This window comes from Meleagris gallopavo, chromosome 2, assembly GCF_905368555.1.
Source record: "Meleagris gallopavo chromosome 2, MGAL_WU_HG_1.1, whole genome shotgun sequence".
Classification (NCBI taxonomy): Eukaryota; Metazoa; Chordata; class Aves; order Galliformes; family Phasianidae; genus Meleagris; species Meleagris gallopavo.
In genome coordinates, this window is record NC_139405.1 from 46,905,537 (window position 1) to 46,929,772 (window position 24,236).

General features: G+C 40.7%; 1 protein-coding gene across 4 annotated transcripts in view; it reads left to right on the top strand.

The window, feature by feature from the left end:
• The window catches only part of SASH1 (SAM and SH3 domain containing 1), a 516,773-nt gene that overhangs the window by 400,875 nt on the left and 91,662 nt on the right, over positions 1-24,236 (top strand). For all 4 annotated transcript variants that reach the window (XM_085216996.1, XM_085216997.1, XM_085216998.1 and 1 more), the window contains exon 2: positions 17,340-17,468. In XM_085216996.1, coding sequence (XP_085073122.1) covers positions 17,340-17,468 — 129 coding nt within the window. The remainder of the gene's footprint in view (positions 1-17,339; positions 17,469-24,236) is intronic.

The window sequence follows — 24,236 nt, forward strand, 5'->3', positions numbered from 1 at the left end:
TTTCTGATTTGCTGTTGCAAGACCTGGACTATGACTAACAACCTGCAGCTTTGTCCGCGTCTTTTATTGGCTGTGGGAGGAGGCAAAGGCTGTGACTGTGCGAATGGAAGGGTTGCTTTGCAGGAATTTGGATTCCATTTATTTGTGAAGAAATAGAAAAGGAATGAGGCTTAATATGTGCAAATCTCTAAACAATTCGATTTCTGCTATAAAAGCACATTCTCCATTTAAGTATGTACATGTGCATGTGTGTGATGAGATAAAGAGGTATTGATGGCTTTTAGTTATTCTATCTTCAAGAGGCTTGACTATCTCACTGACAGGAAAAAAAATCACAAAATAATTTACTAAAACACATTCAAATCCAGGAATTCTCAACACAAACTTAAATTATGAAAAATAGCTACTCTTAAAGCAAGAAGAGCTGCACTGCTGCTGTCCAGTAGTAGGAATGTGAGCTAGGAGTATGCCTGTTGGCCTTGTGCTCATCTCTTGGAGCTGAGTGGAACATCTTTCCATGCTTAAAGCAACAGCAGACCTTCCTTGTGTGCCTCTGTGCTTTGTAACAGGAAGTTATAACAGGCTATTTCTATCTGGACTGAGATGTGTATAATGGAATACTCAACAGTTCAATTTCTTACGACACCAGGTAAGTCTTTTTCAGCTTCATACTAGCTCCAGAGGCACATTGCCTGTTATGAGTTTGAAATTGTGAGGATTGTGTAACCTGCCAAGAGAACAGTTTTAAGCAAGGTTTGAGCAGAAAATTAGATGAACAAGCTTAAGAATGCAATACAACAACGATTTCTAAATCACTTTCAGGCTTCTTTACTGAATGTTGTACAATAAATGGGAGAACAAGCTCCTGAGTTCCGTGTTGCTCAGAGTGTGGTCAGACTGGAGTGCTGTTTCAGATCTGCTGTGCTACAGGCCCATTGGATTGTGCTGATTTTACTCCCCTGTGGCTCTGTACCAACATAAGAGATCAGTTGATGTGATCTCTGTTGAGATCAGTTTATGTGATCAGGCCTGCAGATGAAAAAAATTAAAATGAAAAACAAGTCATCCTTATGTGCGTGGGGACTCACACTCATAGAAGGTTATGAGTGTAATCACCAGGAATATAAATACGTCTCTTTCAATGTCATTATTGTTACTTTATTTATGACGATAAACGGCATTTTACTCTGGTAACCGTGTGTTAAAATTTCATGTCGCAGTGTTCTCTGCCTTTGGCCTGTTCTGGTTGTGTGGGAGGGCATATATAAGGGAGATTAGGTAACTATTTAATATAGTAATAAAAGCGATACGTTGAAAGCTTTGTAATGGGCATGGCAGGAGTCTAACAGTGTTAATGAGAATATCAGCACGCCTGCTGCAATGCTGAATGAAGAGCACCTGAGCAGCATCTTGGTGCTGGATGTTTCTTTTGCTCCTGGAGGTGCAGTGGGTGTGCAAAGAAAGATAAAGTCCAGTTTCTTCACTGCTTACATAAAAATGTCACGAGCCTAGGGCACAAGAGTTTACTTACACTGCAACCAAGCATGGTTCATGGATTTAAAAAAAGAAAGGAGAAACACCTTTGGCCATTTCTTTACAAGTTCTGTCATATTGAGCTCTATGGTTCTCCCAGCGCTGGCACCGGGCCGACCCTGCTGTGCAGAGCTGGTTCTCTTCTCTTGTGTACACTCAGTGATGGGGGAAAAATGGATTGGAGAGTACTGACCATGATGGTGCATTGCACCTCTCTGCCGATAGGGTGCATGTTCGTGAAGTGAGTGTATATCCACAGCTGGAGCTTCAGTGAAAACACACATTAGAGTTGATTGCATTTCGCTGCACTTCAGGGAAAAGCATTTTAGGCTTTTAAGGTGTTCTGCTTGTGAGAATAATATCTTACTACTCATAATCTATGTCTTTAATAGTGGTATATCACTGCTGTAGAATCTGTGGGGTTTACAGAGCTGTGGAGATCTCAAGTATTGCATTCTATCTCTCTTAGCCGTATCTGTACAAGTTCTGAAATGCATCCATCACTTCAGGATTTTGTACTTGCAGTCTCACAGCAGGAGCTTTCTGAGCATTCTGACTTCTGTTTAAAAAAAAAAAAACCCTCTCAGACCAAAAGTTTTTTTTATACCGTCCTAGGGTTGGAAAGCAAATTGGAGGTAATTAGGTTCTAATTGACGCTCATTACTTTTCTTTTTACCACCACTTTTAGATTTGTTTTGTTAGCAGTATCACCATGTAGATGTGAACTGAATCTTCAGTAATACCGAATAGTTGATAATTCTTACGGGTTTTCAATGATTGGCTAGCTTAGCACAGTAACTCCTCCATTTAAGCCAAAACATCCCCTTGTGAGGATGAAAATAAGAAGAAAAAAATGTTTTAAACAGAAGAGTAATTATGTCCATATGTAATATGCATCACAACTTGCAAGCTCTGACTTCCACTCCATTATCTGTCACATTCCCACCTCAGAATTCATAAATAACCACTGTATAACAGGAAGAGGGTGGAGACACTGCACACTGCATATTGGTTGTAACTCCTATCTTCAGGTTTCCAACCTCAAGATGACCATATTTACATTTCAAGAACTCTGTGCTTCGGAATGTTTTGTGGGGATTATGTCGTGTTTTATATAAGAATTAGGGACAACAGATTTCCACATGCATGAGCTGGAGACTACAGTCCATTTTCCAAGGTTGTAAACAGTACCTGGCATGTGTTAGTGCTGCCAGGTGGGTCTGTGTTGTTACAAATGAGGCAGCAGCACTAGTTCAGTTTAAAAGCAGGTGGCTTTCTCTTCCCCCTCTGAATGCATATCCTTATGTCTGTTTTCATTTCATTGGAGAAAAAGGACTGAGTAAAGGAAGTTTTCCTGCTGGCAGAGCGCGTTGGAAATCTCCAGACGTGGCAAATTCTTTGAACATTTTTGTTTGTTTTTACATACCATGCGGCTCTAAAGTTTCTCTGAGGTCGTGTTTTTGTTGTAGAGGAAAATGGCAGTTCCCGGTATCTCAGTTATCCAAATTTCTCTCGGTGTTTCAGCTTGTAATGTTCCTGCACTGGTTTCTGTGCAGAATGCAAATAGAAGTTGAAAGATGCATACTTTTCATTATATTTTGTTCCCTGGTGTTTTACTCTGTTCAGTCTTTGAAGAGGTTTGTGAAGAGATCTGTTTATTGCTTGTTTCATCAGTGGAGGTTGCTCAGCTGTAGGCAGTGCAAAATGGTTGTCAGTCTTTAAAAATTCTGCTCTTCTCTTTAATTACTGCTACCTGAATGTTTTGCAGTGAGGCATGAAATACAGTCTAATCCTCTGTCATCCTGCTCCCCTGTGGTGGCATGGTCTGTTGTTTAAGGAATTGAAGGGAAATTGGGGTATGTCACCTCTGCGAGGTACATTGTTTCTTGCTCAGCACACATCCCACAGTGTATTGTTTAGGTTTTGTGTCTGGAAGCGAGAATGTATATATGTGCAGATGGGTAATGTAAAGCCCAGGCTTTGCGTGATATCTGTCTAAACTCAGGAAGTCAACCGAGAACATAAGGTCAAGGACCTAATCAGAATATTGGCGTGGTGATGAAGAATTACTTCATTCCGCATATGGTGTGTGTTCATGCAGGGAAGAGAATGGCAAAGGATGCTTCTGCAGATCCTTGTTGCAGTCTTAACCCTGATGAGTCTCATTGGGTTTGTTCGGATTAGAGGTCGAGTTTGTAATTACCGAAGTTGAAACAAAAGAAAGAGGTGTAAGTCCTGAATGTTACTTTTCCTCTCTGGCAGACTACTACGTTCCTCAGGTAGTCTCTGCCAAGCTAATTGTGGTTTTTAATCCACATCTCAAATGCAATTCGAATATAAAAGATTTTACAAATTCTTTTTTTGTTTGTTTTTTTCATCTGCCAAATCTAATTACAACTATGGCATAGTGCTTGCATCTGGGTATTTATGGTGCAAACTGCCACAGAAAAGGTGAGGAGGAATATATTACATCTCTGGCCCTCCTCCCTCTCTTGGATAGAGATGTTTGCTGTGTAGGGCTCCTATTTGGAGCAGTAAAAAAAAAAAAAAAAAAAAAAAAAAAGTGACTCTCTCTATTCCAGACTTCCGTCTCACTTAGGAAAATGCATTTAGTGTAATGAACAAATGGGTGATGGCACGCAGCAAACGTGCAATGTATCCACAGCTGTCTTTGTTTGGCTAGAAGAGTGGAGAAATAATCCCAGTTGAGAAGAGTAGCTGGTAACCACTAGGAAGAGGGATTTGGGAAGCTCTTGTGGAAGGAAGAGTTGCAGCCTCCATGAGAGGAAATGAGCAAAGCCTGTGCTGAGACTTAGGAAGGGAAAGGTCAGTGTGCAGGCTGCCCTGAGGAGGCCTGGGCCTGATGGTGGGCCAGAGAGTGTCAGTGGTGGCCTGGCTCTGAAGTGACAGGGCATGCTTCATTCCTAAAATGGAGTATCAGAAGGCAAAGCCCCTTGTGCCTAGTTGGTTGCACCTTGTTCTGATTTTGCTTGAGGACAGACGTAAAGTGGGTTAAGCTGTTAATGAGCGTGTGAATCATGTAAGGTAATGCCAGGGTGGGTGTTTCAAGTGGATAAGTTGTAGCAGAGGGCTGGCTAGCGAGAAGGGGCTGAGGCTGAAAGGGTTGTTGACCGCTGGATACAACCAGTGCCCTCATTGCCTGTTAATGTGTAACTCATTCCCAACCAGCCTTGATACATGCCTCTAAAGCTTGGAAGAGAGATCTTAACAAGTGTGATTCTCCTTACTCTTTGTGAGAGACATCCCTTCAAGTCCTGAGTCTTCTTGCATGAAGTAGATTATTACTGTCTATCCTCTGGTTTGGCTTGATAATAGTGCATGCTTTGAAAAGTGATGTAATGTGTAATGCCTTCATTTTGCTCTGAGAGCTCCCTGCTGTTCTTGTGGCTCTTCAGATTGGCCCAGGTATGTAGCTTGTCCTGCCACACTTGCTGGGTTTGTGGCTTGGTGTTCCCTGTGACAACAGGCTGTACTTTCAGAAGCAGAATCTGAGGGAACTCATCCATTGGAAGCTTTCTTCTCATCATACAATCTCTTTCACAGTTAGGTGAGATGTTTTTCTTCTGCCTGACACCTTTCCTGACAAATGGTTAGTTTGCGGGACGCTCTCCTTTTGATGTTCAGGTCGCTGTGTTGTTGTTCAAGTGCCAACTTAGTTTACTCTCCAAGTCCAAGTGTCTTTATCTACAATTGCAGCATTTTGACTTGTGGTTCAGGGCCTTGGGTTGGTCACAACAAACTACTGGGTTTGGTAGAGACTCGTGATTTCTCACATACTTTATTGACAGTGGGATTCTGCCAGCTTCTGCTTTTTAGGTTCTCCTTCACCACGTGGGGATTTTCACAGAGATGTACCCCATCTGAAACATAAAATATGATGTGCAACACTTGAGTAATGCATTCAATGACCAGTGAAAGTATAAGTATTATCAGAGGAACACATTACTGGATAGACAGCTCCATGAGATTAAACATCTTCCTAAAGCAAGCATGTAGCTTACTCCTTGCTGAGGTGCTCCTGAAAGTAGTAAATTGCATGTTGCTCCTTCAAAGAAACGCGTTTGAAACACCTGAGAGATGTGGCAACCACACAGTTTTTTAAGCCTGGACTCCGTAGGAATTGCACTGTAGGTAGGTAGAAATATGTCTCTTTTATTTGAGTAAGAGGCCTATTTAGCCTAATTAGGAAGCACTTTGGCATTGATGAAGCAATATAGGCACACAGGAATGCAAAATGCACATCTCTGTGCACAGCTGAAGGAAAATGTGCAAATAAAATACCAGATTCCAGAGAAGAAAGGATTATACACTGACAAGAGAGAGAATTCTTACTGCTAGGTTGATGTCCCTAATTGATATAAACAGGAAGCCCTGTGCAGTCTGTGGTAGTTAAAAGATACGCATCTAAATAATATTTAAATAGATTCTTGCATTTTTAAGACCCACTGGAGTATAATTGTATTCAACTTAATTAAATGAACCGAATACCCCTGATAGCTGTGCATAACTGCTCCTAAATAAAGCACTCTCCAAAGAGACTTCATGATGCTTAGTTAAAATGATAAAGCCTTAGCCCAGCACCATGAAGTGTTGCATGAGTAGTTTTATGTTTAGTTCAGCTCTGTGCTACCTGTGGCAGTTAAGAATAAGCATTGATAGTGCTGTGTTGGAGTCAGAACCTGGTTCACTCAAGTGCTTCAGTACAGGGTCAGTTTTTCTGTTTTTACTGTGTTTATGGGTATTATTTTATTAAGCTAAAAGCAGAAAGATGTGCTAAGAACAGCCCACACAGCAAGTAAATGGTGAAGTTAACCATGTTGCTGTCTGGTTTCTGCTTCTGGCTCCCTGTGTAAACACGGGCTGGCTATTTAAGCATGGTTGTTATTGCCACTGCTCCTCATAAATAACATGTCTGTCATTATGCCTGCCTCACACACAAACTGGGATAAGCCCTCTCCTTCAAAACCAAAATATCTCCAAGAATAATATCCCTTGTGTCCTGATTGTTGCCAAAAAAATTTTAAAAAGTGCCTACATCAGAAAGACCTAAAAGTAGAAGGAAGTTCCAAGTCTGCAGGAATGTATTGTTTGCCACGCTCCATGCTTGTAGCCCCTTGATATTGTGCTTGTGGCCATGATGGGGTACAGAATACATGTAGTTGATGTGGGTTCATCCTTGTGTTCAGTTCCCTTCCTCGCAGGTCGCTGTGCCCTGTCTGTATGCGACTTTCCAGGCTTTCTGGAGTTTGTTAGGGTTCTCTTTGCCTCGCTGCACTTCACCACAGCCTTTTTGCAGCTCTGCCTGGACACATGGGACCAACTGACAGGGGCAAAATGTGGGCACAGCGAGGTTGTCCTCCGGAGGCTGCTGCAGAGGCAGCGGGGCTGGGCAGTCTCCCCTGGCAGCATGAGCTGAGCTGGTGCAGGTTGCAGGAAACTTTTTCTTCTGCTGTTAAGATTACTTGGGGAAAAATGGATTTCTGCCATATTCAATTATGGTTATTTCCTTTTCTGGTAAAACATTGCCTGTCAGGAAGCAGTAGGAGTGAAGGAGAGGTTAATCTCCAAGCATGCAGAAGATTTGAATACATCTTCCAGAATGCTAGCTGCTGAATTTCCAGCAGGAAAGATCAGAAGAGTAGCAGAGTTTCAGAGAAAGCAACAGTGCAGGCAGCCTTGTTTTCCAGGGCCCACAGCTTCCTTGCCCTCTGCACTGGCGGTCTGTATCCCTGGATATACAGCACCTTGTGTCGTGGGGCATAGTGGCTGTGACAGACTCCCACATCTGCTCAGTGCATACCCACAGCCATCACCATTGGGCCAGGGATGCTGCGGTCCTTCAGGAGAGCCAGGCTAGAGAGTTGTGCTGGACCTAAGGCGTGATTCCCAAAAAGGGGGGAAAACAGACCTTAGGAAAGAGAAATGAAGGGTATAACAAACAACATTCTGCTGAGGAAGCCAGGAAAAGGGATGGGGAGGAAGAAGGGTAAGAAATTTCTTTCAGTGAATTTTCCTTTTTCTGAGCAACTTATTTCCTGGTGAAAAGGATAGCAAAGTTTAAGGTAAAGATATTCTTACTGTTGTGGTGTTGGGATAGATGTACAAATAGAGAGACACAAATGTCAGAGGTGGTATTTGTCACTCTCACTTTATTATTATTATTTTTTTTTTTAATAGAGCACCTAGCACGATAATAATTATACCATTTCTTCCATAAAGAATTTAAAGACTGAGAGAACTTCTTAGCGCTGCCATAAAAACAAATTTGTGCTTTATTTGGGAGAAACTAATGAGGGACCACCAAGTTGGATAAAGAATTATTTTACTTTTTTTTTCGCCTTGAGTAATGTGGTGACAATTACCTATACGCCTCTTGTATGCATCCCTAATATGAACTGCATATATTCCATCTCGGGCAAAAATTTCTTTGAGCTTGAACAGTAAATATGTAAGGGATGTAGATGTGGTGCTGTGAGGATTTTTGCTGCTATATGTTGATGCAGTAAGTTTTACGAATCCAGTAAGTTTTACAAATCCAAAATGTTGTGCTTTCATTGCTCTTTATGTTGTTGATACATACTCATTTCAAGATCAAAAGGATTAGGTTAGAATGAAATTCTGTAAAGCAAACAGATCAATGTACTGGTAGATGGTATTAATACTCTGGATGTCTTTCCTGCATGGAGGGTGACTTACAGACAAATAAAGCCGCAAAAACAGCTGAAAAATTGTTGCCTACTCCTTAAACAAGATTGTCTTGGCACGCTCCTAAGAGTATGTTCACAGTTAAGCCCCTATTTTATAGTAGTTTCTGACACCCCCCCCCCCCGTAATTGAAATAGAAAACGAAATCAGAATTTCATACAGCACAATCACTGTTAAATAAGATTGCAGTGCTTCTTGGTTCACTGAGCTGTTTTAGTGCATTTCATTGTTTTACTGTATTTCACCAGTACATTCAGCTCAGAGGGAATCACCCTTTGTGAACACTGGTAAAAAGAAGAAATCAGTTTTGACTACACTTGGATATAAATTCGACCAAGGTTTGCTTTCTCTGAGTCTACCATACAATTTAGCCCCTTGCCAGATACTCTTAACCTGTGAGCTCAAACTTACTTTTTAACTCAGTTGTCCAGAGATGCAGTTGTCTACTCTGGTTCCTTTGTCTTTAAATATCCAAGTTATTGTTTTTTCCTTGCATGTTTTGCAAGTTCTTAGGGTTCTTTTTCAGGTTACTGCTTCAATGAGTTGCACAGGACCAACCTGCCACAGAATTGTTGTTGTTTTTTGTTTTTTTGTCGTGCTACGACTGGATAGAAAAGATAGAATTTTAATGAGAGCTTATACGCTATTACAGTTGATTGGTCCAGCTCACTGAGATGAGGACTTATTCCATCACCTACATAAGATATTTGTTTTTTGTATATCCACTTCATTAGACTTTAGCCTATGCAAACCTGAAACCACCCCCTAGCATGTTGAAGTTCCTGATGCTGAAACAAGAAGTTCATTTCCATCTCTGTAATGGTGCTTTAATAACATATAGTTCGTTCTTAATTCTTGCCACTCTTCTGTATATCATTTGTTTCTGTTCCCAGGTGCCAGGGTAGTTGATGTATACAGAGGGATGCATTTCCATTCAGTGTGGGAAAAAGATTTGGCAAATGCAGTGTGTGAAAGGAGGAGGCAGTGATAAACAGAGACACAAATTAGTGATAGATGATGTCAAGTGCAGCTCTTGCATGGCTTGAGGAGTTGTTCATTTATGCTGCTTTACAAGCTGGCAGCAATTACCTGTGCCTGACTGATGGCCAGTTGGGTGGGTAGGGATGGCCTAGCAGTTATCAATGTAGACTAAGAGTTCTGATCTGTTTTTTTGATGAGCTTATTACAGATCACCTTGAAAAGAGGAGGATGGAGGATAATATACTGTTATTAGGGAAGCTGGACATTAAGGATGCTTTGAACAAACTTTTTATTCAAAAAATGTGCATATAATCTTGTCCATCAAGATAACAAGCATCTGAAAGAGCTGGTTCTGCTTCTGATAAATATCCGCTTTATAAGTATGTTGGAATGTACATTTGCATTGATAAAACTTTTTCCTTTAGCATATATATATATATTTATTTATTTATAAATTTTTGTTTTAAATTGTTTTTTTACATAGAGGACTTCCTTGGTTGCATGCCAGAGAGAGAAATACTGATTTTAATTTACCATGGAGAGGAAAAGTAGATCGCATTTGTAATGCTTTTAAGAGGTGCTTTGTTACACCTGGAGATTTCAGGACTTTATGATGAAAAGTGAGGGGAAAAAGATGGTGGTGCGGTTGGTGAAGGAAGTGTTTGATTTGCAACAGCTTTGAAAAGAGGAAGAGTTTCTCTTGCTTTAATGATATGATAAGGTATCATATATAATGGAAAAAGGTTACACGGCTGTGTAATAAAGTTTCTGGGTGTAGAGAGACTGTACTCTGAATTTAGTGGACTATATCAATTATTTCAAGTAAGTTATACAAAATCTTTTCTGTCAGACTGCACCATTGTGCCTTCTATTTATTGTAAAGAATCTCAAATTGTTTAAAATATGCTGCTGAGAGATTGACAGTGTTATTAGATCTATTTTTATAACCATCTGTAAAGCCACATAACTTAATGATTCAGTGCTCGGATGCCATAAAAATTAACAGAAAGTCTTCCATTGAATCAGTGTGATCTGTGTGTTTTCTTTGTTCTCTCAACATCCAGCTATAGAGAGGTCAAGGGAACCATGACAACCCTTCAACTCATCTAAAATAGCTGTTCTCAATATAAAAATGTCATGACTCCTACACTGTGTATTTTATGCCTTCCCCAGAATATCAAGATGAGTGTGAGGCTCCCTGGCCTCCCTCTTCTCTCTCACATTTCTGACCCCATTGACTGTCAAGATTGACTTTGAACTTGCCATTTTATGCATGGTGGAATTGTTTCTTCTCCTGAATGGAAAATTGTCCTTTCTGAGCCCTAGGAAGAGGCAGAGACGTTTTTATAGCAGCTTATTGGATATATTTTTAGCAGCAGCTGTTTTGAAGCTAAGCCAGAATGCAAAAAGTTGACCATATTCCTGCCAGAAATACATTGCTAGCAAAGGACAGGTAAGAGAGTCAGAAATTAATACTGTACACAATTATCATGAAGCTCTGCAGGTTTTCCTGTGGATGACTGCCCTCTTCATTTGAGTCTGTATTACTGTAACGTACACAAGTGCTACCCAGAGAGGTGCGTGGAAATGTAACTGCTCTATTTTGGAAAGATGTGTTCCTGATACAAGTCTGCCTCTTTACAAAGGACTGTGGAAGAATGTGAAATACAGTCTCTTTTAGATGAGAGGCCTAAATTCATGTGTTCATACAATTTGTAGTGCAGAAGGTGCTGTCACAGTTTTATCTCCAGCTTTGTGTCTGTGATGGGGATAGCAGTTCCACAGCCAGCCCAAAAAGGGGGGGATGGGGGTAGGGGAACAAAAGGAAAAAAGCAAACAATGGCAATGATCTGAGGAGGAAAATAAACTTAGTTTTCTAATTATAATAGCCACATCATGGTTGCGTAGGGGAATATACACAAGGTTCTCTGAGCCCACACTGGAGAAAAGTGTTAAATGGGCTGGTTCAGAGTTGTCTGATGGAAACCTGAGCATCTCTTGCTGTCTAGATAGGCTAGTTCTGTTTAGCTCTGAAGATCTTTTTGAATGTGTGAAGTCCTCTTGAAAGCAGTGCTTTTCTTATGCACAAACATGTTCCCTTTCCACAGATGTTCCCATTTCACAACTTTTTTTGGTCCTTTTTCCTTCTCTCCAGCCCAAACAAGCCTGTTTGCTCTGGACCACATTCTGGCTTACATTTCTGTGCTCCTTACAGCTAATCCAAACCAAAGGTATTATTTAAACTTATGATCGTGTTCCACACATTTTTGGTAGATGTCCCTGTTAAGATTGAAGTGCCAGAAATAAGCTACTCATGTTTACAGCCATTCTCCACACAGTAGTTCTGTGTCTCAAGTATGGAAATAGATTTTTCACATCTTGGGCTGAGAAGATCAAAAGCATGCCTTTGTCAGGACATGATTGCAGAGCATTGCAAAAGACCATCTTCACTTTGGCTGTGTCCTTTTCATATACATTGATCAGTAGTCAAATTTTTCCTGCCGGTTTCTGAGCTGTTCCTAACCTTCCAAGATTATTCCTGTGCTGTGGCCATAGCTGGAGGGGGTACGGCGATTGTAACTTGTGTGGCTGCTTTGTGTGCTGTCATCTGTATTGCCATATGCAGCTGGAGACCCCTCTGCCTGGCCAAACAGGCTCAGAGCATTCACATTTATTTTACAAGTTAGAGATTCTCACAGTTGCATGAATTCCATCCCCTGGCTTGGAGAATGAGTGCATTTGTCTAATAACCAAGACCTCTTTCCTGGCATCTGTAGCTACTAGAATAGGGGGATGGGCTGGAATGTGCAGCTTTGTAATACACTGTCAGAATCTGAGGTAGTGAAGTACAAACTGTCATCGATGGTTTTTGGTTTGGTTGGTTTTTGTTGGTTTGTTTGGCTTTTTCCAAAACTCTTATTCTGCATGGAAATTTGAGCAGAAAGAACATATGCTGTGCTATGCCTAGGATTTAGGTGCATACCCAGGTTCACAAAACATTTGTTACTAGCAAAGGCAGTTATTCCTCCTGTCCTGGTAATTTTTGTTATACCGTCGTCATTATTCAAATATGAATGTATTTTTATTTAATTTTACTGCCAGCGAAGCTTGCTGACAAAACATTTTTCTCTTTACACTTTTAGATGTCAAATACAAAGGATTCTGTCATTCTATTAAGCTAACTGATGTGCAGTGACCGGTAAATCTTAGCTTCATAATAAGTGTGTCAGATCATTCCAGCTCCTCTTTGTAGTCACTCCATTAACATGAATCTCGATGGATTCCTCTGGTATTCACATGCATATCAGAACTAATTCTCTGGGCATTCCAGGGTAATTCATCTTCTACCCTCTGTTTTATGATACCAAAAAATGTTGTATGCATACATTATAAGATGGAAATTTATGAGCGTTGTTTGACTACCAAAACTAGAAATCTGAGGTAATTTCAGTTTTCATTAAAACGTTTTATTAAGTAGTAATTTTAGGTTTGCCCCTTCAGAACTAGTGGGTCGTTTCACTTTTCCGAGTGTCAGATTATTTCTGAAAATGTCTCAAGAAGTAGCAGAGTTTCAGGAGAAACGTGTTGTTGCTTCTTACAAATAGAAATATTTCAGGAATGGTATTTGTAATGAATATTTCTGTTGCTTACAATATTTTGCTCCAGAGAAAATCAGTAGGATTACGTATCTTGAACACTGCAGTTTGTGTGGCAATAAACACAACTGGTGCACAGCAGTCTTCGTGGCAGGGCTTTAATAACTGTTAAATATGTAGTAAAAGAAAAAGAGCTGCCATGAAGTCTTGTTTTCTCAAATATAACTGACCTAAAGCACTGAAGAGCACACAGTGGGTGCTGAATTACAGATATATCAGTAAGAACGTATTTGAAAGCTATGCCATTTTTCATTAGGGTCGCATAAGCTAATTCAAACATAGGATGGCCCCTGTGTCAGAGTGGGACTTAGTGGCACATAACTGAAGGCTTACTTTTAGGTTACACCAGCTTGTTAGTTTTGCTATCAAATAGCTGTATGCTATTTTCATAGCTGTGAAACTGAAGTGTTGACTCAAGTCTGTTTTTGTATTGGAACCAGGCCTGCACTGTCGGGTTATGCATAAGGAAGAAAGGAAATAAGCAAACAATTGAGTTTTGACTGTTATTTCTATTATTTTAAAAATCCTCTAGGTTTTGGCTTGCAAAGGAAACTATGAAAATTAACATCAACTTTTATTCTTTATGCATCAGGGTGACATCTCTTTAAAGTATTGTTAGTTATGAATGCTTTTATTGTTCTGTTTTATTAGGGAGTTTTTAGAATGTTTTAGACAATTCCTATGACTATCTTTGCCACCTTTGCCTTTCAAGGGAGATTAATGAGTTCTTAAAGTTCTGCACGTGGGTATTTTGTACTCAGTTCACTCAGAAACAGACTTGGAACACAAAGCACACTGGCAATGTCTGTGTGAGGGAGTTTGGAGCTGCTTGGAGAAGCTTTCAATTCAAGGCATTGACAAGCAAGAATTTAGAGTTCAAAAGTCATCTTCTGATTACTTGTATCTCCAGTCTGACATCACCAGATGTCTCATGTAGGTCCTCTCAGCTGTCATCAGTGCAGGAGGAAAGGGAAGAAAAATGAGACTTTATTTTTTTTTTTTAGCTTTGCATATTTTTAGTAGTACTTAATAGAATAGAAGTGGATTATGGAGGTAATCATATGCATTTAAGACACTGTGAGAAAATTTGAGGTAATGTAAATCAGATATATAATTGTCTGTACAGTTGTGGCATTATTTTCGTGTGTGTGACGTGGACGGATGCTGCTGGGTATGAAATACTTGCTGTCTTTGGCTTCAGTAACTTGTGGATCTGTTTTTCCTTTTGACAAAAGCAGTGCTCTTGGGATAATCTCCCATGTAAACTCAGAAAAGCTCTTTACTACAGAGAAAAAAATAGATTAATATCTTCCACTACAACCTCCTGGAAGGTTGAGATGTAAATACAAATGTTTACATTTTTAGCATCATATTTTCATAGGATCATAGAATCATGTGGGTTGAAAAGGACCACAATGGTCATCTAGTTTCAACCCCCCTGCTATGTGCAGGGTCAGCAGCCACTAGATCAGGCTGCCCAGAGCCACATCCAGCCTGGCCTTGAATGCCTCCAGGGATGGGGCATCCACAACCTCCTTGGGCAACCTGTTCCAGTGCATCACCACTCTCTGAGTGAGAAACTTCCTCCTAATATTTAACCTTCTCTGTCTCAGTTTAAAACCATTCCCCCTTGTCCTGTCACTATCCACCCGCATAAACAGTTGTACCCCCTCCTGCATATATGCTCCTTTCAAGTATTGGAAGGTCACAATGAGGTTTTTCTGGAGTTTTCTCTTTTCCAAGCAATTTCTGTCCTATCATCTGTTCGGTATGTTAAGTTTTCTTTCACATGGGACTTGTCTTCTTTGGAGTGTTGCCATGAGTTGTATTTGGAGCTTAGCCCCTCACTTGAGTCCTGTGCCTTGATTGAAGTGCTGTCAGTTTCTCCAGGCTTTGTGGCACTGATGGCCTTTGTCACTTCTCTGTTGGCTGCTCTTTACCATCACATGCTCAGCTGCAGTGGCACAGCCCTTCGTCAGCAGAGTTTAATTGGAGAGCTGTCACCAAGCTCATTTTCCTCTAGAGACAGTCACAAGCCTTTAGACTTGTGGAGACCTCCTTTACAGAAAGCTCCACGAGCCCTACACCAAAATATGTGAAAAGAGAATATTTGCAAAGCTTTGTTTGATCCTTTGTGCATTGCAGGCTGCTGTCTTACTCAATTTTAACTCCAGTTGCAGTAGAGCTGGCTTAGCTAAACAGAAGCTCACCTGATACATTTGGATTTGGAGTACATTACTCAATTTCAGAGTCATTACAGTAACTTTTTAAAGTAGCAACTGCTGTGCTGTATAATCTTTAACTACACACATGTATTCCCCAGTAAATTTACTATGTGAAATTTAAAGGGTCCAGAGTTCAGGAAGGAGACAGGCTCACAAAGTCCCAGTGTGCTGGGATGGAATGGCTGCGAATCAGGTTTTGTGTCATCTCTTTGAAACTCATGCAGGTTTTTGTATTGGCTGCAGCAGTGAGCAATTGAAGATTATGTTTGTGGGCTACTTTTTCTGCTTGGTGCTTGTTATTCCCCATGGCACAGTAGAGCTGCTTATCCATACACAGCATGCAGACCTTGTGAAAGACACCCTGCTGCATAGCACCAGTACCTGTGTGCTCAGGTGCTCAGTCAAGGCTATGGAGGCCACTGGCAGAGTGTCCACAGGCTCAGGTGAGTTTGGGAGTCCTTTTCTTACCCAGCCTGTTGGGAAATGACAGCTTGGGAGGAATTACCTGGAGAAGATGTGTGGTTGCTGCCCACTGCTTCCAAGGCAAGATAGGCTGCAGAATCTCTCTCTTTCATAAGGATGCCAGTGTTTTGTCCCCAGTGGCATGGAAAGCTATCTGTCTGAAGCTATGTGAAGTCCAAAGGTCCCAGAAGTGGGATCTTCTTGTGCTAAGAAACTCAATCTTGCAACAGTTGAGATTCCCATGTGAGATCATTGGAAGGTTGAGAGGTAGGAAATACAGTAAAAAATGAGTAAGCATGCATGGAGAAGTGTATATGTGTGTATTTAGTGAAGTTATTTTGCTTCAGCTGCTCCAGCAAGTGATACACAAGTTGTTTTCCATCTGTGCCTTACACACTAGTTTGAAGAAACCGCAGATGCTTCTGAGGAACCATTCTGGGAAATGTTTAATACCTACTGGGCATGTGGAAATGTGCTTTAAAAAAGTAGGAAGTGTGTTTTGCAAGTCTCAGGTTTGGTAGGCATCCTCATTGATTGAAGTAGGAGAGTTTCATTCCAATTACCTGGAACTGATACTTTGTTAGAGCAGACCTGCCTCTTCTGCACAGTCGTAACACAGAAAAAAGGACTATTTCTTTTCAAATGGCAATATCTTCTGTGGTTTATGTTTAAGATATTTCCTCCTAGCTCATGTTAACCCTGCAGTGCATCTTAGGTATGCTATTAGCATAATTATTTTTAAATGCTTTCTTAATTGCTTAGCTTTTTCTTAATATTGAAGAGAGTTTTGTTTGTGTTGCGTTTGTTTACTGATAGCAGCAGTGAAACAAAGCTGCAGAATATCAGAATGTATACACAAAGTATAGGTTGTTATCTTTTGAAGAATGTAAACAGTAACATACGCCTTTTTGAGGAATGTGACATAACATATGCTCTTACATAAGTTAGACAACAAGAGAAACAGAAGTCCTCATTCCTTGTTTTGGGCTTTGTTAACTGTATGCTTATTGTACCAGAAATTGTTAATCCACACTGCCCTCTCTGGCATATATGCCTGAAATTTACTGACATTTCTAATGCCACCTATAAAATCCAGCCTTTCTTTTCCTCTTTTATTTATCCATCATTTAAAAAGACGGAATTGATAGGTGACTATTAGGTTCCTGGCTATTGCCATTTTGTTAATGGGGTGGTAATCTTGCCTAGCAGAGCAGAGGTTTGGGACTGAGCGAAGCCTGTTTCTGCCTCCAGAGAATCTTAAAAGACCAATTGGCAAAGTGTCCCTGTGAGTGGTATAAACTCTCCTGTTCGAGTCATTTGGCTGGAACTGTTTGCAATCTGGCTGACTGCTTATAAGCAAGAAGTTTTAATGTTTGAAATTGCTGTTAATGATTGTCAAGGAAAGCAGGGCTACTCCCAGTAAATAACGTTGGTGGAACATATGTAATGACTGTCAATGAAATGAGCAGGCAGCTGGTTGGAGAACCAGATGGAATACGGCTGTCTGTGGGTGGGAGCGCACCGAGGCAGATTGTGCCCAGGCATAGTGCTGTGCACTGCTATCCCTGCTGGTTCTGGCTGTGCAGGAATTAGCAGGGACCCATGTGCTCCCAAGGGGCTGCTGTGATACCACAACTCATTGAAAGGATGACCTGCGAGCTGTGTGCCACCCATACTGCAGGGGTTGTGCTGTTACATTTAAACCTGATTTTTAAGTTGATTAATCTCTCATTTTTTCCCTTTGTCTCCACCACAGGATGGGTCGCTGGGAAACATTGATGACCTTGCACAGCAGTATGCAGACTACTACAACACCTGTTTCACAGATGTGTGTGAGAGGATGGAAGAGCTGCGCAAACGGAGGGTTTCCCAAGACCTTGATGTGGTATGTAGAGAGCTTATGACTTTACTAACAATGATTGCCATTTATGATCCAAAAGAGTCACCAGTATTTCAGTTCGATGATTTGAAAGTTAGTTTCCCACCAGGGAAATCGCACTTGCAAACATAAATGCATCAGCAACGTCAATTTAACACTTGGAAATTAACTGCTTTTTTTATATTTTTAATGTTTTTTTTGCCTCTCTGGGCATTCTGTTCCACATCTTCGCTGTCTTCATAATGAACCTTTATTCCCTCCGATATTCTGTTAAATACTCTCCCATATCTTTTTATGCCTGTTGTCTCACATTGTTGTTCCATATGCCATTGTGCAGAACTGGGCTCCACCTTTTTGATAGCTTCTCCATAGCTACCAATGGGCTACAGGTTGGTCTCCTCAAAGCTGTCCTTTTTTTTTTTTTTCCAAGCTCATTCTCCCAGATCTCTTAGCATCTTTTTGCAGAACACGGGTTTCAAAGCCCTGAAAACACAGTGACCCTGCTCTGAAGTCATTCAATTACTCTGATAATTCTTTGATTTCTTTCTAGCACAACTGAGGGTGATGTTCCAAGCATGGCCTGACAGGTGCCAAGTAAAAATGAAGAATGTCTTTCATATTCTGGCTGCACTGCTGTTAGTACTGTTCTACAAGACTCTCTGTCCAATTTCTGTGGAACAATCTGACCCAGACAGTCAGTCTCCAGTCTGCGTTGGTACATAAGCCTATTCCTTCTCAGGAGCAGGACACTGCGATTGTCCATGTTGAGTTTCATGAGGTTCCTGTCAGGGCACTCTGCCCTTAAGTGTGTTGACTGTAGCTCAAGGATGACATCATCTACAGCCTTGATGATGATGCCATCTATTTCCTCTTCAGATTTTTAATGGAACAGGCCCCAGAATAGACACTGCAGTGCTCTGCTTACAACTGGCCTTCAGATACAGCACTCTCTCGCTTGTTCCATAATTTCCATTTCCGTAATGTTCTGTTACATTTACAAATGTTTATCACTGCTTAGGATGTATGTGCATGTCTGTATTGTGCATGCCTGTTACTGATAGTCGTGTTTCTTTCATTTTAAACCTTTTCATTAGTTTTTGTGATGTTCATGAAAATCTTCTGTAACAGAGAGAAAAGAGATTTTAGGTCTGTTTGGTCTTCTGTGTTAAGTTTATGTTTCCCAACTGTATGATATGTTTCACTTACAGTTTTGTAGATATTTCCTAGAAAAACTTGCCTGATTCTAAACATGTTACTGAAGGAATTCATTATACCAGGTATAATGAATTTTCTAGTCATTGCAGAGCCTGTGAATTGTGAACCTGAAAATGTAGTTGTTCCTAGTAGTTTTGCTTTGAAACAATGCAGTGTTTCTGTTATGAAATGATTTTTATAAGGAATAGGTTTGTATGCTGTCATTTAATGCAGTACTTCTTACTTGAACATCTCAAGTTGTAAATCTCATATCCCATCTTGTTTGTTTGGGAAAACATGGTATGATTAGTGTCTCTACTGCATAGTGCTGTGGCAGAGCAGCCTTGGATCTGATCAGACTTCTGCAGTTCCTCTACGGGATCAAATTCTTTTTGATTATTGACAACTGAAGATGCATAATTGTGTTTTCTGCCTTTGTTTCCCCAGATCCTGATAGATCCCCTGATCCAGGAAACATTTTCCTCCCATTCTCTAGCAGCTGTATCTGATGATGTGGTTTACTTTAAGGATACTTTTTGTCTTCTTGGGATTCTAGTTTGACAGCTGAAGGGCTACCAGAACTCATACTGACTTTAGTTATACAAATTGGCTGCAGGGTCAAGGCAGAGAGTCAGCTCAGCCCCACTCTAGTTTGATAGATTCTTCTTTATTTTTAAATGGGGAGAAGGAAATCAAGTGTCTTTTACAAATCTCTTCTTACCAAGAAGATCCAACTGTTAAACAAAAGATGATTGCAGGAAATCCGTTTGTAGATAGACCCTTCTGTGTGTAGCAGTTGGCAGCAGAGAATTGTAGTTCGTGTGCAAGCCTCCACATACCTGATATGTTAGGTAGCTGTTGCCAGCCATGAAACTCCCTCTCCTGGCTCTTGGGCTCTTGGAAGGAAGCTCCTGTCCTGTAATGATGCACGTGAGTAATGAGGCATGCTTTGTGGTAGGAGAGGACTCCCTTCCATTTGGACAGATGGGCCTAATTTGGCTGCCTTCTCTTCCAAAGCTGCTGAAGCCAGTCTGGGGAAAGCCATCTGAGCTTAATTAACTCACATCAAAGGTGCAGAGCTTCATGCTGGTTTAAATAGATGCAAGCTAACCCAAAACAGACCAGTGAGTGATTCACCAGCACATTCTGTTCAAGAGAAAGTATAGTCAGAGAAACTGGCTGTTGGAAAAGACATTCTGCAGACTCCTCTTCAGTGGCTCCATATTCAGCTTGCTCACTGTAGTAGACCAGTGATGACTTTTGAACTTTTAATTTTCAGTTGCAGTATCTTCTCTCAGACTTAAATTAGTGCTCAGTTTTTGCTACATCCATCACCAGCATAATCCAGACATCAGATAGCCATTGTGCTGATAACAGATGACATCACAGATATTAGCTCACTTCAACGACAGCATCCAAACAGCACTGACCACAGGTGAAGCTTGCTGTCACTAATAGGTAGTCAGGTGTGACTTGATAGGTACACTGGGAGCAGGGGATGGACATGTTGGCTGACATGTATTTTCACTGTGATAGAATAATATACCTATTTATAACCTGCTTTACAATGAGGGACTGGTTTAAACAGAAGAGCTGCAGAAGTGTCCTCTAAAGTAGTAATGTGAAAGACAGAGCAGATGGCTCATTTATTGTGGTGTCTTTCCTCTCTGTGCAGCTTGAGGAAAGGTAGTGTATTTGTAGGGGTTTGGAATTGTGAATAAAGTTGAGAGAAATACCAAGTTCACACAGCTTATCCCAGTAGCAAATATATGCAGTTAAAAAATGATTGTGCACTGATATTATTGGTCTAGCCCAGCTTCGTTCTGCTGTTCACTGTCCTCCTCGTGGGGATGAGGAAGGACCATGCCTAGCTCTGTAGCCTCTTCCCTGCACTGGGGAGGTGCTAGAGTTTTTTTTTTTCCCCCCCACTAGTGGTCTTCTCTTTATCCAAGCACTAGTGCAAAGAAAAGCTGATGTACATGTAATACTAGCGCTGATTCCCAGGGCTCTGCCAGAGTGAAGGCTCCTGAATTGTGAGAAGGTGTGCTATAGGGTAAGCCCATGCCTTCCTCTGAGCTGAGGAACCGGGGAACAGGAGAGATTGTTGACAGCTCTCAATGCTACAGATGCTTTGTGTAAAGAATTATGTAGGTATTGGTATACACCTTTAGATTTTAAAGCAGGGTAAGTGTTAAACGCTGGAGACCACAGTTAGGTTTGCTGAATTCCCCAGGAATGAAGAGGAGTGGATTACCAAAGGGCTGAACGTGGTGCAAAAGCACCCAGTGAGGCTGCGTCCGAAGGAGCAGAGCAGTAACAAAGAAGTTGTTGAGCTGGCAGCATCTTACCAGGAACAGGCATTCAGTACTGGCTCACCCAGAGTGCCCTTTGTAGCTTGTTCTCTGAAAGGACAGAAATATGAAATATGAACTGTTTATTGCTGCTTCTGTATACTTTGAAAACAGTTTTAGCTGTTTGAGAGTGAGTGTTGATATCTTCATTGTGTATTGTACTTTCTAATCAGCTCTCCAACCTTCCCTATCAGACCATGGCCATTTCTGTCTGGATATCCTGCTCTCGCATTGAATTAAAAAAGAAAAATCACTTGATGAAATTGTTTGGGAGACAGCATATCTTTCCATAGAACAGTAGCTGCAGATGGAGCTAAACACAGATTATTTTTCCAAATGGCAGTGCAGTAAGGGATTGTTAGTTGTCCTTAACCACGATAGATGCTTTTTGCACTTTGGAATTTTGCCTCTGTTTTTGTAATGGAGAATGTGCTTGGGTTCGGACGTAAATGTTTGTGAACAGCATGGGAGTTGCCCACATTTCCTAGCATTTGGCCTATTCCTGTGTACCATGTGTTTTTTTGGCTGCGGTCAGAGTAGATAGAGCAAATTTTCAGGGCCATAATGGATGTATCACTGGTAATATTCAGCTGGACATCTGCTAAAATGCAGTTATGGCCAGAAAAGCGACTCCATGAGGATGACACCTTGTTACTGCTCGTCTCTGCTTCCTTTGTATCTTTGGGTTCATATCTGCTTGGCTCGCTGTCAAAACCAGGTTTGCCCTGCCCGTCAGCAGGGCAGGACATATTGATGTAGCTGTGAAAGAGCAAACTGCGTTCTGTTGTCTCATCCATCACTGACAGCGGCCAGCTAACTGCTGCTGCCAAGGCCTGCACTGTCGCTGGTGATCCCAAAGTCAAAGAGCAGCCCGAGGCTTCCTGATGGATTCTGACAGCTACGGTTGTGGCACTGGGGAGTTGCACTTATCTTTTGACTTGTAAATTACATAAATTCGAAATGAATGTCATTGTGAAGTGACAAGACACACAGTTTACCTCTTTTTTTTTTTTTTTTTTTTTTTTTTCTCTCTCCTCTGTATATATTTAGTTCATTGCCTTGCACAGAAAGGGAAGTGTTCAGAATTTCTCTCTGTCTACATGGTGGTGAGGTTCAGTGTCTGTAACTGAGAAATAGGCTTTGGTAGGCTATAAAACCTGACTTCATGAACCTACTATATATACTATATATATACTGATGCACAGTCAGAAAATAGAAATGAGCATAAAACCAATGTACAATTCCTGCCTTGCTGCCCACATGCTTAAGTGTGTAGCCCTCATGCTTTGCTGCGCTTGATTTTTGGAAGGTGCTCAGCAGCCAGTTGTTTGATGACAAATAGGGTTGACAGTGTAGATGATATCACTGTATAAATGTCCAGCATGGCAGAGTAGAGGGACAGTGGCACAAGCATATTAATTAGCAGTTAGAGTGACAGAGTAATTAATCTTCAGCCTTTTTAGAGGTGAAGTTGCTTGATATTATGTTGCTGGTTGGCGGTATCACAAGACCACTGGAGAAACTCAGCCAACCTTCACTGAAGCAGACTAAATACCCAGAACTGTTGCAATCACTGATTGATGTGAGTTTAAGAAATCTCTGCGGGAGCTGGCCAGTTAAGTTGGAGTTAATGAATATCTTTGTGAAATCTGCCTGTGCCTGCACTAGAGCTGGCTCTTTCCATTTCCTTTATACTTTGTGCCTTACATACATTAAAATCTCCAAGACTGAAATAGTCTGTTTATTCCCTGCCATGAAATCATCAGCTGTGCTTTGCAAATGCAATGTTGTGTGCTTTTACCTTTGTCCTAAGAGGACACCTCTATCTTGCTGGAGCAGAATCTCACTGTTTTGTTTTGTCTTGCTGGCTGCATGAGGCCCTCCAAAATATAAACAACATCTGAGTTGGATTAGAAAGGTAACTACAGTACTAAAATAGAATTGGAGAACACACAGATAAGGCTTCTTAAATTTTGGAGAGTTTCCAGGCCTTATCAGTTAGATACATGAAAGAAAAAGTAGTAGTAAAAGATGTGAGCTTCTAAGCATTTTTTCCTCCAGTATAGGTTGAAATAGGACTTCTTTTTTCTTAAATATGAGGTGCATAATGTAGGTTTATATTTGTAGGAAATACATAATAGAGATTTACTGTGTTTGTGGTCTCAGTCTCAATATTTTAGAGTTTATCTATATAAGTTAAATCTGTCACATTTTTTTCATTGTAAATGGAATTTTTCAAAGGTAGACACAATGGAAATTCTGGAACAGACAGGCTATTTTTAGTGTCTCATGTATCACACATCAGGACAGCAAAGGCATTTAAATACAGAGCTAGCATTAAGCATGAAAATAAAGCGAGGCTTGTTCCATACACAAAGTGAATGCAGTTCTCAGCAGTCTGTTGTCTACTTAGTACTCTCAAACTTAGTAAAAAAAAAAAAAAAAAAGTCTCCTCTATGTAAGCTAATGATCTCCTGCAGTCTCCACTGTTTCTGTTGGAAGCCCTTTTATGAATAATCTCTTAAGCAAAATCTGTCTGTCCATAGCCTAAGTGTAGAGGCTGGAGATCCAGCAGATTGTGCAGTTATGGTGCTTTGAGTCACCTTCATCTTCCTTCAGTGCATGCAGAAGACCCTTGCTTTTTGGAGCGGGATCTTCAGCACTTCTGATTTTCTGAATGTTTGTATTTTTTGCAATGTCATTGCAAGTGTCAGTGTTGAACAGTTTGTCGAAGTTATTATTACTTTCTGAACTGATAATAGTGTTATTTAAAAAAAAAATACACTGTGTTATAAGTAGAAGAAGTAACTTGCTTTGAGTACTCTAACTGGTAACTTTGGAGGGGGAGAAATTCTCCTTTAGTGTTATAAATGCTTTTCCACTCAATCTCATCTCATCATCTGTAGTAACTGTCTTGTCCCTTTGCATTTAGCAGGACTTTTACTTTGAATTTAAGATCAATTGAACATCTTCTAACTGTGCTTTTCTTTTATGCTAAACACATTGCATATCAGTTGGAGCTGACAGACAAGATTTGTATTAACTTGGTGATTTAATCTCATTGGAGCCTGAGGACTTGAGGGGGAGGGGGAGGTGAAGTGAAGGGAATCGCTTGACTAACATCAGGTCCCTTTGAGTATTTTGTTTTTCTTTTCTCCCCACTGAATTTAAGAGAGGACCGCAAAAATGGAAGTGTGGAGAGACATGCTATCTGGATCATTAGGTAGAT